Raw genomic sequence first — 15,129 nt, 5'->3', positions numbered from 1 at the left:
CAAAATGATCCTGTTGGGGTGTGTGGGGAGCCAAGGGACGTGCTGTGCCCTTTTGGTGGCTTTGTGGCACCTTGGAGGTGGCCCTGGCTGAGCGGCGCGGTGCTGGCACAGCTGTGGGGACACGAGGTGCCACATGGGGTGCCCGTGGCTGCTCGCAGCTCCCGGGTTTCCTGCTCCCATCACGGCTGGGGCAGGGGGACGGTGCTGGGGACGCGGGGACAGCGTGTGCCAGGTCCCCGTGCCATGGCAGAGCCCGGGGTGCTGGCTGTGGCACCGAGCTGGGGAGGTGGCAGCAGGGACGTGGCTCTCCGGTGCCAGCCACGGCACCCGGGTCACCTCTCCAGCCCTTTCCTCGCGTTCCCGACCCAAAATCCCAGCTGAAACCAAAGTGCCCCATCCCGGCGAGGCTGGAGCGGGGGTCCCGCACCTGCCAGGCTTTTGCTCCATCGCTGCCAGAGCCCCCCGAACTCCCCCTGCAGCATCTCCTCCTCCTCCTCCTCCTCCTCCTCCGGGGGCTGCTGGGGTCCCCCCTCCTCCTCGGGGTGTCTCTCTGGATCCCAGTGGCTCTGAGGCTGGGGACAAGATGCCACTGTGTGCCCAGGTCCCAGGCACTGTGCTGGGGTGTCCCCCCTGCGGTGGCAGCCCTGGGGGCTCCTCCGATGTCACCGAACGCCACCGGGGGAGGGAGGTCGGTCGTGCCAGTGTCCCCACTCCCTCCTGGCTGCGGCAGCACCGCTTCCCCGACCCCGTGCGGGGCTGAGCCCTGCCCCTGTTGCTCTGCCAGCCCTGGGATGGGGACACCGGGGCACGGGGGGCCTGAAAACCAGAGCCCCCCGCCAGGGCCAGGCGTGGGGTGTGGGGCCAGCCCAGAGAGATGAAGTGGTAGGACTTTTCCTTCGGCATGCTGTCCCCCCCTTGCTGTTCCCCGCTTTCTCTAAGTGTACTGTATGTTTGACCTGTGAAAGATGTAAACTTTATGATTCAGGTTATGTCTGTTCTTAACTCTGTATCTGTGTAATAAAGACAATTTAATATCAACCAGAGGCTCCGTAGCCTGGGCTTGTGCTGGGTTACCCTCGGCCCCCAACTCCTGGCAGGGCTGTGCGCTCTGTGCCCCCAGTCCTGGCTCGGGGGGGTTCATTACAGCCCTGGGGCCGGCTACTAAAAAGGAGGGGGAACTCAGGTGCGCCCCCAAAGGGATGAGTCCCACTGCTCCCCCCATGGTCCCAGCTGGCTGCAGCCCCCGGCACGCCCGCCGGGCTCGGTGCACGGGCGGGGCAGAGCGGGCCCTGCCCCTTCTATCAGCCCCAGCTGAGCGTCGCTGCCGGGTCTCGAACCCGCGGCCCCCGGGGGAGGGCGGCGGGTCCCTCCGGGCGGGGCCTGGCGCGCGCCGCGCTCCCATTGGCCGCTGATGTGTGAAAGTGGCGCGCGGGCGCGAGCCCCGCTCGTGGTGGCGGGAGAGCCGCACGTGGTCGCCGCTCGCGCGGGCCGCGCGCAGCATGTTCGGGGCCCGGGCCAGGTGCGTGCGGGGCCTCGGGCGGGCACGGCTCGGCCGCCGCTCGGCCACCGAGCCCGGAGCGCGGCCGGGCCGCCTTCCTGCTCCCCGCCGCCACGGCTCCTTCTCTTGGGAGGGAGGGCGTGCCCCTCCTTGAGCCCTCCGGGGGTTGGGAGGGTGCGGCTCTGCCTTCGCTGCGGGAGGCAGCGCTCCCGGCTGCTCCCTCTCTGCAGCCTGGCGGTTCTGCTGGTTGGTGGCCTCCTTTCCCTTCCCTACCTCCCTTCCCTACCCGCCGGGCGTGTGCCCCCTGGGGTTTTTTCCACTTTAGGGCGGCTACTTCCAGGTCTCCTGTGCAGCCCCCATGAACTGGGAGTCGGTCCGGTACGAGCTGGAGACGTTTCGGTTGCACTTCGCGGTTCTGGGGTTGAGCTGCACAGAGAACCAGCTGCATTAATGTCACCTCTTCACCCTTCTGGAAACGCCCTGCAAGCCTTTGCCCGGCTGAGGTTGGGCTTTAGCTCAGACGTTAAACGTTGCTTTACGCTGTTGGTTCAATGCCCTTTTGCCCCTTGTCCCGCCCAGTCCTCTCTTCCTGGACACTTCAGAGATCTGGTGGCAGGACCCACCGCCCCTGAAAGCGGAGGCAGAGTCCTGGGACGCGACAGAGGTGGCAGCTGTGTGTAAGGCAGCAGATGAGGGCTCAGATCCGAGCCCCCAGGACGGGAACAGGCCAGAGGAGCAGGATGTTCAGGACCCGGTGAGTGCCTGCCTGGATGGGGAACCGGTTTTCCCTGGTGCCCAAAGGAAATGGGGAACTTTTTACACCCGGGGTGATCCCTGCTCCGTGTGTTGCTTGTGCAATTCTTGGTTTGGGATTCAGGAGCTGGAGGCCATCAAAGCCAAACTGCGGGAAATAGAGAAGGAGGATGAGAGGTTGAAGGAGTTGCAGCTGGAAGCCGATAACCACTTGTTCATGAGCTCAGAAGCAGGTATGGGTTGTCCCTGGGTGCTGTTGTCCCTCCCCAGGGACACCTCTGGGGCACAGGGTGACAACTGGAGCCAAGAGTATTTGGCTGTGCCTCTCTGGGTACCTGGGACTGGACACATAAGGTGGGTGAGGGGGTCCTAGGCCTGGTGTGGTGCTAATGCAGATCCCATCAGCTCTTACTGCCTACCTGTGTGGGCCTAGATGTGGTAAATTAACTTAATTGCACTTTATTCAGTCAAGTAATCAAGTTTAGTACCAACAGCCACAGTAGAGGAGTCACTGTGTAAAGAGAAGGGGCAAGGGGCTGGAGGAGGAGGTAACAGAGTGAGGATTTGGATACACCTGCCTGTGACCAGGGATCTGAGGAGCTTTGCAGTGTGTCAGCTCAGGGCTGGCTGTGCTGTGAACAGACAAATGTCCCTCTGTCCGTGACAAATCTCCCCTCTCCACAGCTCTCTTCCCACTGACAACCAAGGAGAAGGTGGAGGCTGACCAGCGTTCCATCTACGTGGGCAATGTAAGTGGGAGCCCCTGCTCTGTGCCCAGCTGGGTGTGTGTGTCCCAACCCCTGGCACGGTGCCCATCTGTCCCCCACTAAAACCTGGCTGTTCCCATCCCAAGTGTTTTTCCTCTGCCCAGCCTGGGAATGTGGCTCATTATTTGCCACTTGTAGCTCATCTGTTGCAAGTGTCAGCTCCCCAAAAGGCCCCTGGAAGCTGTGGGTTGTGTGGTGTTGCCTGTTCCTTCAAAACCTTCTTGGATTTGTGTTCCAGGTGGGAGCACTCAGCACTCTCCTGGCCCTCGGGAGAGGCTGAGCTGTGCTGGGGAGGTGTGAGTGGGCCCAGCTGGACCCTTTGCCTCCTGTGGTGGGCTGTGGGTCCCACACCCACCAGTTGAGGGTGGGGGCTGTCATTGCAGGTGGATTACGGGGGCACAGCAGAAGAGCTGGAGTCTCACTTCAACAGCTGTGGGCAGATCAACCGCGTCACCATCCTCTGTGACAAGTTCTCGGGCCACCCCAAAGGGTCAGTGCTGCGTGCAGGGGGGGCTGGGGGTCTCCAGGGTGTCCCTGGGGCTCTGCTCACACCATTCCCTCACAGCTATGCCTACATCGAGTTTGAGGAGCAGAGCTCCGTGAAGGCTGCGGTGGAGCTGGACGAGAGCGTGTTCAGGGGCCGTGTCATCAAGGTGAGAGCTGAGGCTGCCCTCGGGGGCTGCTCCCTGCCCATTCCCAGCCCTGGCTGCCTGAGGCTGTGCCAAATCCCAACTCCAGCAGCCTCTCCCCACTCTCCAGGTGCTGCCCAAGAGGACCAACATGCCTGGCATCAGCAGCACCGACCGTGGGGGCTACCGGGGCTTCTTCCATGCCCGGGGAGGGCTGGGCCGCTGGGGAGGCTTCTACGGGCAGCAGCCCAGGGTGCGAGGGAGGACCTACAGGTGAGTCTGTGGGCATGGGGGGCCCCCAGGTGTGGAGCAGGGTTCCCTGCTCTCCCCTGTGTTGGCTCCTGACATGGCTGGGAGAATGGAGAAGGGCTCTGGGAGGAAGGAATGCCTGGAAATTTGGAGTTGTCACCCTGTCCCTGCAGGAATTTGGGGAGTGGTGGGTGGGCATCGCCCTGGAAAGGGTTGAAGGAGCAGGGAGCCATGCCCCTGTGCTTCAGGATGTTGGTTTTGTTCCTGTTTAGGGGTCGGGCCAGGCTGCTGCCTTGGTATTTTCCATACTAGCAAGGACTGGACTGCCTGGCAATGCCGATGGGACTGAGATGAGGAGATGGGATTGGAGAGATTTAAAAAACACCTCCCCAAGCCAAAAACCAGATTAATTTTAAAACTGCCATCTGCCTGGCCGTGAGGATTACTGGTGAGCCCTGTGCTGGGCTACAGGAGGGAAGATGGGATCTGCTCCATCCTGCCTGCATCCCAGGAGAGCTCATCCCACCTCAGCTCTGCCCAGGGGACTGCGTTTGCACGGAGAACAGGCTCGTTCCAGAGAACACTGTCCTGGGAAAGGAAGAGCTCTCCCAGACCCTCAAGTCTCCTTATCCTATGGAAAAGGACTCTCCTGGAGGGTTTGGTTTGGCTCCTGGCTGGCTGGATGCCCTCCATGGCACTGCTTGGCCATGACCCTCCCTCAGCTCTTCCTACAGCAGCTGGACTCTGCCTTCTCTTCTCCTAAGATCCTAAAGACTGTTTCCCACATCCATGGGGAGTTTTGGGTTGCAGCTCCAGATCTGGTGGCTGGGGAGCTTTTCCTTCATCAGCCCTATGGATGTGACCTTCCTCTTGGGAAGCCTGATATGGTTTGGGTCTGGTTTTTAGTTTGCTGTATTTGCACATCCAGAACAGGGAAGAAACATCCCTTGTTTCTCTGGAAGCCTCTGTATCTCTGTGGTAGTTAACCAAGACCTGGGTGTCACAAAACCCTTCCTCTTTTTTAATTTTGGATGTCAGCAAACCCTTCTTCCCTCCCTCCTGCTTTCATTCCAAACTTCAGGGGCCAAAGGGTTCTGACAACTCCTCATTTGACTTTATTTCTTGCAGTAGCAGCATTTCAAAATCACCTTCACTGGTGAAACTTTGATCTGGTCTCCCTCTTCATTCCCATCACCCTTCCTGCTCTGGAGTCACATTTGGGGATGGTGTGAGCCCTGCTGGAGGCTCAGGACCAAAGAGCACCACAGGAGCTGGGTACCAGGGAAGAAGGTTCCTGGCTCTGCCCTTTCCTGCTGATTTTGTGTTTATGGGCTCTGAAGCCACGTGTTTTTAAAAGAAAAACTTTGTGTTAGAAGAGACAGGCTGGGAACCTTTGCAGACAGCATTCCTGGAGAAAGTTCTGCATGTTTTATGTTTAAATAGGTTTTATTATCTAATTCTCTCACTAATCTTATGGGATCTTTGGTTAGGATTCCTCTAACCCAGATGCAACTGACTCCTAAAGCAGCTTTTCAGACCTCAGGGGCATTGCTAGGTTAAAAATCCAACTTTTTTTTTTTTCCTTTTAAGATTTCTAGGTATTTTTTAAAGCTTGGGTCCTTAACTCTTAATGTTGTGTTGATATGGTCCTCAGAGCTGCTGAGACTGACCTTGATTTCAGCTACCCTTAGGCTTAGACTATAAACCACCTTTTTCTAGGGCTTCTGTTTGATAGGATTATAAATTTTTGAGGCTTATTTTTTAATAAAGAACTACTTTGGGGTGTTCAGACTCTCTTGTGGAAGAGGCAACACTGAGCTGCCATCTCTGTGAGTGAAAACAGCCGAGTCTTTTAGATGAAAATGTTTGTGGATAGCAGTGCACAGCTGTGCCTTGTGGAGGTGGTGGGAGAGGCTTGAACCTCCCATGATATTCCAGGTGGTTGCTGATAAAATGTACTTAAGTTCTGTTTGAGAAAGTATTTGAAACTGTTACTTATTTTTAAAATAAATGATCCTGCTGTGTGAACTTGGTGTGCAGTTCTGGCTTTCTCCAGGCTCCTGGGATCCCCTGGGGCTGGGCAGATCTGTTATTTTTAGCTGGTTTCTGTGGTTTTTAACTGATGAGCTGCTTTGCAGTGGAGGTGTGTGTGCCTGCTCCTGCTTGCATCTCCTATGCTGAAGCAGAAGTGATGGAGCTGGGATGCTTTTCCAGTGCAATTTGTGCTTTTATTCCATATAAATACCTGCTACTGATTTGGGAGTCTGTAATTAGAACAGCAGGGAGCTGCAGGGGAGGAGATGCTAATAGAGATTAATTTGGGATGAGCCAGGCAGCTGTGCAATCCTGATGGTTTAATCCCTGGCTGGATTGGGTGGGTTTATTCCAGCTGCTTTACCTGGGCTGGGAATCACTGTGGAGTGTGTCTGGATGAGGTACAAAGTGGTAACAGCAAACACTGACTCAGAAATCAGCCCAGGCAGGGAAAATCCTGGAATAGTTTGGGTTGGAAGAGACCTCAGAGCTCCTCTTGTTCCAGGGGGTTGGAGCATCCTGGACAGTGGAAGATGTCCCTGCCCATGGAGTGAGATGGCTTTAATGTCCCTTCCCACCCAAACCATCCCATGATTCTGTGAGCAGTGGTTTCTGTTTGCTTGAGTACAAATCCAGGCAAACCTTGCAGGTGTCAGGTTTATTTTACACAGAATAAATTTAAATTATTTTACAGAATGGAATATTTACAGCACTGCAGGCATGCTCCTGCACACAGGGAATGTTTCCTAGGGGGGTGGGAAGGGGTTCAGCACACCTGCATCATCATGGAGTTCACCATGGTATCAAAAGCCCTGGAGAGGAAAACAAACACATTAAAGGAAGCAGCTCACTCTGCACAGTACAGCTTTTGTAACAAAACCACTTTCTCACCCTGCCTCTGCCTGGCTTTCTCTAAGCTGGACACAGGGTTTTACTCTTTACAGCACAGCCTGTTGAGGGATTAATGAATTTTAATTAAGCAGAAGATCTTACCCTCGCTGCTTCCCTGTCTCTGTAAAGTTGTTCTTGCCTAGGCCATAGAAACTCCTAATTTATTAAAATTCCCTGTGAGGTTACAATGGGACAACAGGGACACTGACCCTCATAGATAAGGAATTCCATGTGCTGAATGTTTGTCCTTACCTGAGGATAAACCCTGGACAAGGCACTTGTACACTCTTGTCACATTTTAATATTCACAATTATTAAATTAGAAAAAGACTTCTAAGGCCATCAGTATTGCTTACCTCTATTTTCAGGTAATTTTTTCTCCCCAAAAACCCAAACATTTTCTTGCCTTAATGTTTGTGACCTCAGTTCTGAGGCAGGAGTGAGTTCAATATAACTTTTTATGACACCATCAGTTTTTAGTGAGTAAGATTGGCCCAAAACCAACATCACTGTTCTCATTAAAGCACTTAGAGCACACACACCTGAACTGGCCAACCACAGGGTCAGTCCTGTTGCATCAGAGGTGCCCTGAAAATTCCAGAAAGGTGCCAAAGAGGCAGATCCATGTGGACAACCCACTCACCTGGAATGGATCCTGTCCCCGGGGTTATAGAAAGGGTTACACATGATGTCTGTGTAGGAATTGTGCAGCTTTCGGAACATCTGAAAAGGGAGAGGGGGTGAAGTCATTAATTTTTTGTTTCTCAGCACTGCCTGAGGAGCTGGAAGGAGCAGACCCACCAAGGTGGCTCTGCTCTGGTGCACTCACACTGCGGATCTCGTTGTCCCTCAGGGCTGTGTTGGAGGAATCCACCACCATCACAAACTTCACCTTGGAGTTGGTCACGTAGCCGTACCTGGGCAGGGTTAAGGATTCTCACACAGCCACTAAACCAGGCTGGAATGTGCCCAAACTGAGAGGAAACATGAGGGAACTTCCTCATGAGGGGCAGACACTGAGCTGTTCTCACTATGAGCAGGGACAGGACCCAGGGGAGGGCTGGAGCTGGGCCAGGGAAGGTTTAGTTGGAGATCAGGGAAAGGTTCTGGGGACTGCCCAGGCTCCCCAAGGAATGGGCACAGCCCTGAGGCTGCCAGAGCTCCAGGAGCCTTTGGACAGTGCTGCCAGGGATGCCCAGGGTGGGATTGCTGGGGTGTCTGTGCAGGGCTGGGGTTGGACTGGATGATCCTTTCCAGCTCAGGATATCCTGTGATTCAATTAAACCCACAATGGCCAAAGGCATGACAAAGATACACCTTGTAGTCTTCAGTGGGGTAGAGCAGCCCCAGGTACAGCTCCCTCTGGTCCACCAGGGCTTTGCCCATGGCTGAGATCTTCTCATCCACCACGTCCAGGGAGGTGTGCACGGTGTAGTGGAACTTCAGCTCGTTCTCTGTGGGGACGCTCCGGATGTACAGGGGGTAATTCTGGGAGCAGAACAAATCACACTGGTTGGGATCTGCTGCTGTCAGAGCAGTTAAACTGTTCATGTTCCCAGCACAGCCCCCTTCCCACGCTGCAGCACCGCTGTCCCCACGGCAGGAGAGCCATTTCCACAGGCACCACACAAGGCTCAGCTGTGTCTGCTCTCCTGTCCCGGCAGAGCCTGTGCCTGTCTGTTCCAAGGAAAACCCTTCTCTCCCAGCAGCAGGACAGCCCAGAGCACCCTCACACTGTGCCCGTCCTGCTCCTGCCCAGCCCATTTCACCCCAGTGTCTGCCCCACTGCCCCCGGCTCCGCTGTGCTGCCCTCACCTCTATCCAGACCCCACAGCCCGACATCCTGCCCGTTCCCCTCTCCCCGGCCCCACAGCCCCAGTCCTGCTCGCACCCCAAAACCACAGCCCCAGCCTCTTTCCCCTCACCCTTCCCCACACCCCACTGACCGCCCCTGTTCCCCTCAAACTGAGGCCTCTATTCCCTGCTCAGACCTCGCTGCTCCACCCGGCCGCACTCAGGCCGCATGACGCCAGCTGTCCCCGCTGTCCCCCTCAGCCCGCAGAGCCCGTCCCCGCTGTCCCCGCGGCCCGGCCGTGTCCCCGCACCTCCTTGGCGATCACGGCGATGCACACCGCCATCTTGGCCCCGCCCCTCCCACCGGCTCACGTGGTGCCGCGGGCCCGCGGTCACGTGCGGCGCGCGCGGCGGTCACGTGCGGCGCGCGGGGCGGTCACGTGGCGCGCGGGCCCGGTTGCCATGGCGAGCGCGGCGCTGAGGCCGCTGTGGCTCTGCTGGGCCCTGGGCCCGCTGTGGCTCTGCTGGGCCCTGGGCCCCGCCGCCGCCGCCACCAACACCAACATCATCCTCCTCCTCATGGACGACGTGAGTGGGGAACGGCAGGGAGGTGCCGGCGGGTGCGGGGCTGGTGTCGCCCCGGGGGAGTCACCCCGCGGGGATGGGACGTGGAGGGACGGGCTGTGAGGGGTCTGGAGCATCGCCCTGCTGAGGAGGCGCTGCGGGAGCTGGGCACGGCCCGGCTGGAGAAGGGAATGCTGACAGGGGATCCCATCAATCCCTATAAATATCTCCACGGGCTGGCACAGGACGGTGCCAGGCTGTTCCCAGCGCCGTCCAGGACCAGGAGCGATGGCCACGAACTAAACCACGAGGAATTCCCTCTCGACGTGAGGACGAAGCTCTGTCCATGGAGGGTGGCAGAGCCCTGGCACAGCTGCCCAGGGAGGGTCTGGGGTGTCTGGAGCCATTCCAAACCCACCTGGACGTGTTCCTGTGCCACCTGCTCCAGGTGCCCCTGCCTTGGGCTGGATGATCTCCCTTCCAACACTAAAGATTGTTGGTCACAAGGAGGGAGTTGGTGGCTCCTGAAAAACTAAGCAAGAAGAAAAGTCTGCTTTCTTAGCTAATTCTGCTCATTTGCTCATTTTCTGCTAATTCTGTTCATTTTGGCTCTCTGAACTAGGAAGAAAAAAATGACAGTAAATTATTAAAGAGCAGAAATAATTTCAGATTTATTTCTATCTGAAAATATTTTTAATTTTGCACCCCCAGCCACATGGATAAGGAATTATATTAATTTCCAGCACATTTGGGTTGCTGCCATCTACCTGGTTTGCTTCTGTCCTAATAATTTCCTGACACCTTCCAGGTGTGTTTGTGGTGGAAATGTGTTTGTTGCTGTTTGAAACTACACAAGGAGCTCACAAGGGTGGGCAAACCCTTCCCAGTTTATCCTGCCCGTTGTTTCCATGCTGTTCCTACATTCCTGAGCAGGATAATTCCCTGCTTTTCCAGCCAGCTGAGCCTCTGGCAGTCTCTAGAAGGGGCTGCCCAGGGAGGTTTGGAGTCCCCACCCCAGGAGGTGTCCAGGGAAGGACTGGATGTGGCACTCAGTGCTCTGGGCTGGGGATGAGGTGGGCACTGGGCACAGCTTGAACTTGGAATATTTTCCTACCTCAGTGATCTTGTGATCTCAGTTTTCCCTTCAGGAATATTTCCCCCTCCCAAGCTGACATTTATAATTTTCCAGAAGAAAGCTCTCTGGGACAGGGAATCTCCCACTCTGGGAGTGTTGGTTAGGCACAAGTCTGCAGTTTCTGTGAACTACTGAGTTATTTCATATGTTCATTAAGAATACATCTCCCTGGGCTTTTTTCCCCTTGATCCCCTGGGACTCTGGAATTAGAGCAATGTGAGATTATTTTGTCTTGCTTCCTTGATGATGAAGAAAAATCAAGAAGTTGGTGGTGAATCCATTTTAATTCCTCATCCCAGTGTCAGGGAGAGACATTTAATTGCTTCTTAACTCAGAAACCATCTCTGCAACTCTGGAACGATTTTCTTTTCCAAACTGATGGCACCAGGTGGTTTCCTGAGGATCTGGATGCATCCCACCCTGTGCATCCCTGGCTCACCTGACACACACCTGGATCAAAGGAACCTCTCACCTTTTCTAAAGCACAACAGAATCCCCAGCACCTAATGGCTCATTAAGCTGCTCCCTTCTAGAACCTTCTGCCTGAAGCTGTGTTTTTCCCAGGAATGGTTTTCAGCAGTGAACACAGATTTTAATGGGATTTTATTGTTCTCCTGGTGTGTGACCCCTTGGAATTAGGAGGAAGAACAGGATGAAACCACAGTGCTACAGATAAACACAGTGATTTGTGATGCTTCTGGCAGATCCCTCTGACTTTTAAAACCCTTCCTTGCTTTTCCTGCAGTGCTTCTGAGTTCAGGCCTTTCCTTGTGTTTCCAGTCCTGCAGAGGGATAGATCAGAGGCTGAGGTGGAATCCTGGTCTCCAGCACAGACAGCAGGGCAGGGACTGAATGCTCAGACATGGCAGCTGCACAACCCTGAGTGAATCATGTGAAACTTCCTCTTCCTCCTTGCTCTGGGTGTGCTTCAGGCCTCTGAGTAAGAGTGAAGGCACTGGGCTTCTTCCAAGTGCTTTAATACCTGTTAATAGGTCATTTAATCCTGTGTGTGCCTCAATTTCCCACCCTCCAGGGGAAAGTGGAAGAGTTCCCTGCTCCACAGGGCTGGCAGAGATCATTTTCATCGCATTTGTGAAGTGCTGAGTAGGGAGATGAGCACTGTTAGAATTTATAAATTAAGGGACACAGTGAATGTGTTACGTGGGCCCAAAAATGTTCTTGTGGAAAGGGACTTTGACATCTTGTGGTGTGTTCCTTTTACAGATGGGCTGGGGGGATTTGGGAGCTTTCGGAGAGCCTTCTAAGGAAACCCCTAACCTAGACCAGATGGCTGCAGAAGGGATGCTTTTCCTGGATTTTTATACTGCCAACCCCCTCTGCTCTCCCTGTAAGTAAACTGCAGTTTGAACCACGTAAGCATGAGAAACATCTCCCTCTGAGGAGCTTGGGGTGTTTGCCAGCCTCTGACATGAATTAACAACCAAACCAGTGACTGCCCTCAGGCCAGAGATTGGATTTGCTGCTTTGATCTTGCATTTTGCTCCCTTTTTATTTATGTTTGGATTGGAAAACCGACAGTTTTCAGTTTGTACTAAGCACTGGTTCAGTGATCAGTCCAGCTAAAGGATTTTTATACCATTTCAGTTCAGTATTACAGTCCCAGTCATTGCATTTTTTTCATCTTTCTCATTTTGGGTTAAACAAAGCAGGATCTGAACTGTTGCTGGGCATATTTGGTCTGATTTTGTTGGCTCTGGTGAGACTTTCATGAAAGGAAAGGCAGCAGTTTGTGTCCTGCTTTTGACCCTGGTGTCTCACAAGCCTCTTGGGACAGGGACAAGAGATAAAAGGAACATTTGGGTCTGGGAGAGGCAGATATTTTCCTCCTTATTTTTTTTAATGTGAGGTGGTATCTTTTTTTGCTTTCTTTTTTTCCCTCAAACCTGATTAGCTGCCAAGAACTGAAGCAGAAGTGAAGAACAGGGGCTTTTTATTTGGGCTCTCATTTAGGATAGCACTTGCCAGTGTGTTGATGATGTCCTTGCTCAGAAAAAGCATTTAAAATATGCTGAAATCCTGCTAATCCAGTGGTGGCACTGCATATGCTTGAAGTTAAACATCTGTTTAAATATTCCCTGCAGACAGGACTTGACTTTTATTGTCAAAGCTGGACAGCTCTTTCTTTGTATTTCATGATTTTTGTTCAGTCAAGTTCGAAAGCTTAGCCTTGAGCATCTAATCAGTTTATGCTAGGATTTCCTCTTATATACATAATACGTATATATATATATATATATATATAACTGAGATATAAGGGCTGTTCCATTGAGTATTCAAAGGAATGACTCTTCAGTGTGGCAAATTTAATAAAGGGGCCAAATTTCAGCTGGAATAACTCAAATGATGCATCAGAACTGATTCTCCCCATGACTCATGGGAGACTGTGAGTGATTTAGTGGCTGGCTGTGACAAGAGGACACTGACACACTCCAGTCAGTGTGCTGGCCTCGTCCTCCTATAATAATCTGAATATTAAGCAGAGAATGGATATAAATAAATGTTTGTGTTGTTTGCAGCAAGGGCAGCACTGCTGACAGGCCGGCTCCCAGTCAGGAATGGCTTTTACACCACAAATGGACACGCCAGGAATGGTAGGAGCCTCATTCCTGATCTCCCTTCCTCTCCTGATTTCCCTCTGTGCCTTGTAGGAAATTTCTCTTTGGACAAAGGGGATCTTCCCCATGGATGTTGCAGAGTGCCACCAAACCCTGTTAAGTGCTGGTAATAAGTGTGAATTTTATTGCTTCCTCCTCATCAAGCAGAAAATCTCCTCAAATTAAGAGGATAAACCAGGCTGCTTGATGGCATTTGTTTCTGCTGGCTGAGAATCATTTCCTCTGGGCAGGGGAGTTGTGGTCTGGTGAAGGTGGGGGTGTTAATATCCAGAGGGGAGATCTGGCTGTTCAGCAGGCAGATTTCTACCCAATTTTAGAGGAGTTTTCCATCCCTTGTGCCTGTGGTGCTTCCAGGGAAGATCCCTGGTCTGATTTGGGTCCCAGAGTGACAAATACCATGTGCTGGGACATGGCTGGGCAAGAACCAGCAGCCAGGGGTTGATTCCCAGAGCAAAGTCACACCTGAGAGCCTCAGGGGCTGAGAGAGACTCTTAATTTCTTTCAGAATCACAGAATGAATTAGGTTGGAAAAGACCTTTGGGATCATCAGGTCCAATCTGTAATATATCAGCTCTTGTAGTCTGAGCACCTTTATTGGCTGTTTGATTTAGGAGAGAGCTGCCTTCATTTTAGAAAACACAAAACAAATTTACAACCTGAATTTCTATGACATCTCCCTTTCAAGGACCTCACCTCCATTCTGGGGTGGCAGCTCCCTTTATTATTTGCCCTCATTCACCAGTGGGTGGAAATCTCCCTTTGGTCTCCCTGGATCAATTTATTCTCCCCATCCCATGGGAGGACTTCCAAGGAATGGCATTGCTGGGACTCCAAGCTAATTGCTATTTCTGATTCAGTACATGAGCTGTTTGCTGTAATATTTTGAAGAGTCAGAAGGATGGTTTTGATTTGTTTTCCACAGCTTACACACCACAGGATATAGTAGGAGGAATCCAAGATTCCGAATTGCTGCTTCCAGAGCTCCTGAAGAAAGCTGGTTACACCAATAAGATCATTGGCAAATGGTAAATTGATTTGGAGATCTCTTGCTTTGAGATTTCACTCTGTGTGTGTTGGGAAGGAGCAGCAGAAAAACCAGAATTACAGGGGAAACAAAACTGTTTTGAAGCTCAAATGTCCAACTTTGGAAAGTGTGATAGATCTTCCCCCTGCTGGGATCAATTCTTGAGTGTTCCCTTTACAAATACTTAATATATCTTCATACAAAGAGTTGATGGGGTGTTATTTGGATGTGTATTTGTATTTATAAACTCCTCAACTCTGTACTTTTATCCACACCTCACACCACTTATTTAATCAGGAAACACCAGGATATTCTCTTGGAATTTGCCTTGAGCACCTACATGGTTTTTATCTTTGACTCTTGCTATATGTTGGGTTTTTATTAATAAACTAAACTCCTGTGGAAAGTAACAGGAATTTCTTTATCAGTTTCATTAATAAGTTGGAGGAGGGTGAATTTCAATTGTGGTTGGATTCACCTGCTGGAATTGGGAAGAAAGCAATGCAACCCTAAGACAGTGAATTATTTATCAGCAGAAATCCAAGCAGGAGAGTGAAGGCTCTGAAGGATCAGCTCAGTGGGCTGGGTGCAATCAGCTGCAGTTCAGTGCTAATAAATGGAAATTCATACACCCAGGGAAAAGGAATAAACAAGGCAAATGCAGATTGGTGCCAGTTTTGTGGAAAAAAAAGAAGCAAATCTGGAAGGACCTGCAGCTGTTAGCAGGAATAGGACCAAGCAGGAATGTGCAGGGCATTATTGTGCATCCAAAAAATTTCCCCTGGACAGGGCTGGGAGTGATACCTGCTCCCTGGAAAGGTGTAAAGAAATGCAAGGTAAAATTGGAGTCTCATCCTGGCCTCACAGAGGTTTTCAGCAGAAAATTTTCTTATTGTTTCATAATCCCTTCTAAAAACTGTCCAGGGTGTCCTGTGACAGTAAATTCTATGGTTTAATTATAAGTTTGCAAGTCAAGTATTTCCCACAACCAGTGTGAAATGTGATTCATTAAATCTCAGTTTTTTGTGCTGTAAGATGCAGAGACTGATCTGGATCTCAGTCATTGTTCAATGTCTCTCTAAGTTCTTTTAGGGCTTTATTAGAATAAGGTGTTTTTCCATCTCCCCTGTTGTAGAAACAGCCAAGAATAATTTT

General features: G+C 52.2%; 3 protein-coding genes across 24 annotated transcripts in view; 2 read left to right on the top strand and 1 right to left on the bottom strand.

Moving 5' to 3' along the window:
- The first annotated feature begins 1,232 nt into the window (after positions 1-1,232).
- On the top strand, positions 1,233-5,924 carry PABPN1L (PABPN1 like, cytoplasmic). The gene is made up of 8 exons (XM_086848070.1): positions 1,233-1,519; positions 2,078-2,252; positions 2,376-2,484; positions 2,936-3,000; positions 3,402-3,508; positions 3,584-3,671; positions 3,778-3,920; positions 4,169-5,924. The coding sequence occupies exons 1-8, from the start codon at positions 1,500-1,502 to the stop codon at positions 4,206-4,208; spliced, it is 747 nt and encodes a 248-aa protein (XP_086704196.1). The 5' UTR covers positions 1,233-1,499; the 3' UTR covers positions 4,209-5,924.
- A 649-nt stretch (positions 5,925-6,573) lies between these two features.
- On the bottom strand, positions 6,574-9,017 carry TRAPPC2L (trafficking protein particle complex subunit 2L). Its single transcript, XM_086848080.1, has 5 exons — positions 8,927-9,017; positions 8,137-8,309; positions 7,651-7,738; positions 7,465-7,544; positions 6,574-6,742 (listed from the first exon to the last, which is right to left on the bottom strand). The coding sequence occupies exons 1-5, from the start codon at positions 8,957-8,959 to the stop codon at positions 6,697-6,699; spliced, it is 420 nt and encodes a 139-aa protein (XP_086704206.1). The 5' UTR covers positions 8,960-9,017; the 3' UTR covers positions 6,574-6,696.
- Positions 8,946-15,129, top strand: part of GALNS (galactosamine (N-acetyl)-6-sulfatase) — a 44,698-nt gene continuing 38,514 nt past the window's right edge. For 16 of the 22 annotated variants that reach the window (XR_015275501.1, XR_015275503.1, XR_015275504.1 and 13 more), the window contains exons 1-4: positions 8,946-9,203; positions 11,539-11,662; positions 12,852-12,926; positions 13,873-13,975. Coding sequence is in view for 12 of the 22 variants with exons in the window: in XM_086848010.1 (XP_086704136.1) it covers positions 8,946-9,203; positions 11,539-11,662; positions 12,852-12,926; positions 13,873-13,975 (560 nt within the window). In the remaining 10 variants the exon portion in view is untranslated. Of the gene's footprint in view, positions 9,204-11,538; positions 11,663-12,851; positions 13,057-13,872; positions 13,976-15,129 lie in introns of those variants that run through there. The other 6 variants (XM_086848021.1, XM_086848024.1, XM_086848020.1 and 3 more) reach the window with 6 other exon arrangements.

Source organism: Cyanistes caeruleus, chromosome 12 (assembly GCF_971803275.1).
Source record: "Cyanistes caeruleus chromosome 12, bCyaCae1.hap1.1, whole genome shotgun sequence".
In the NCBI taxonomy this organism is placed as follows: domain Eukaryota; kingdom Metazoa; phylum Chordata; class Aves; order Passeriformes; family Paridae; genus Cyanistes; species Cyanistes caeruleus.
This window is presented reverse-complemented; position numbering and strand designations above follow the sequence as displayed.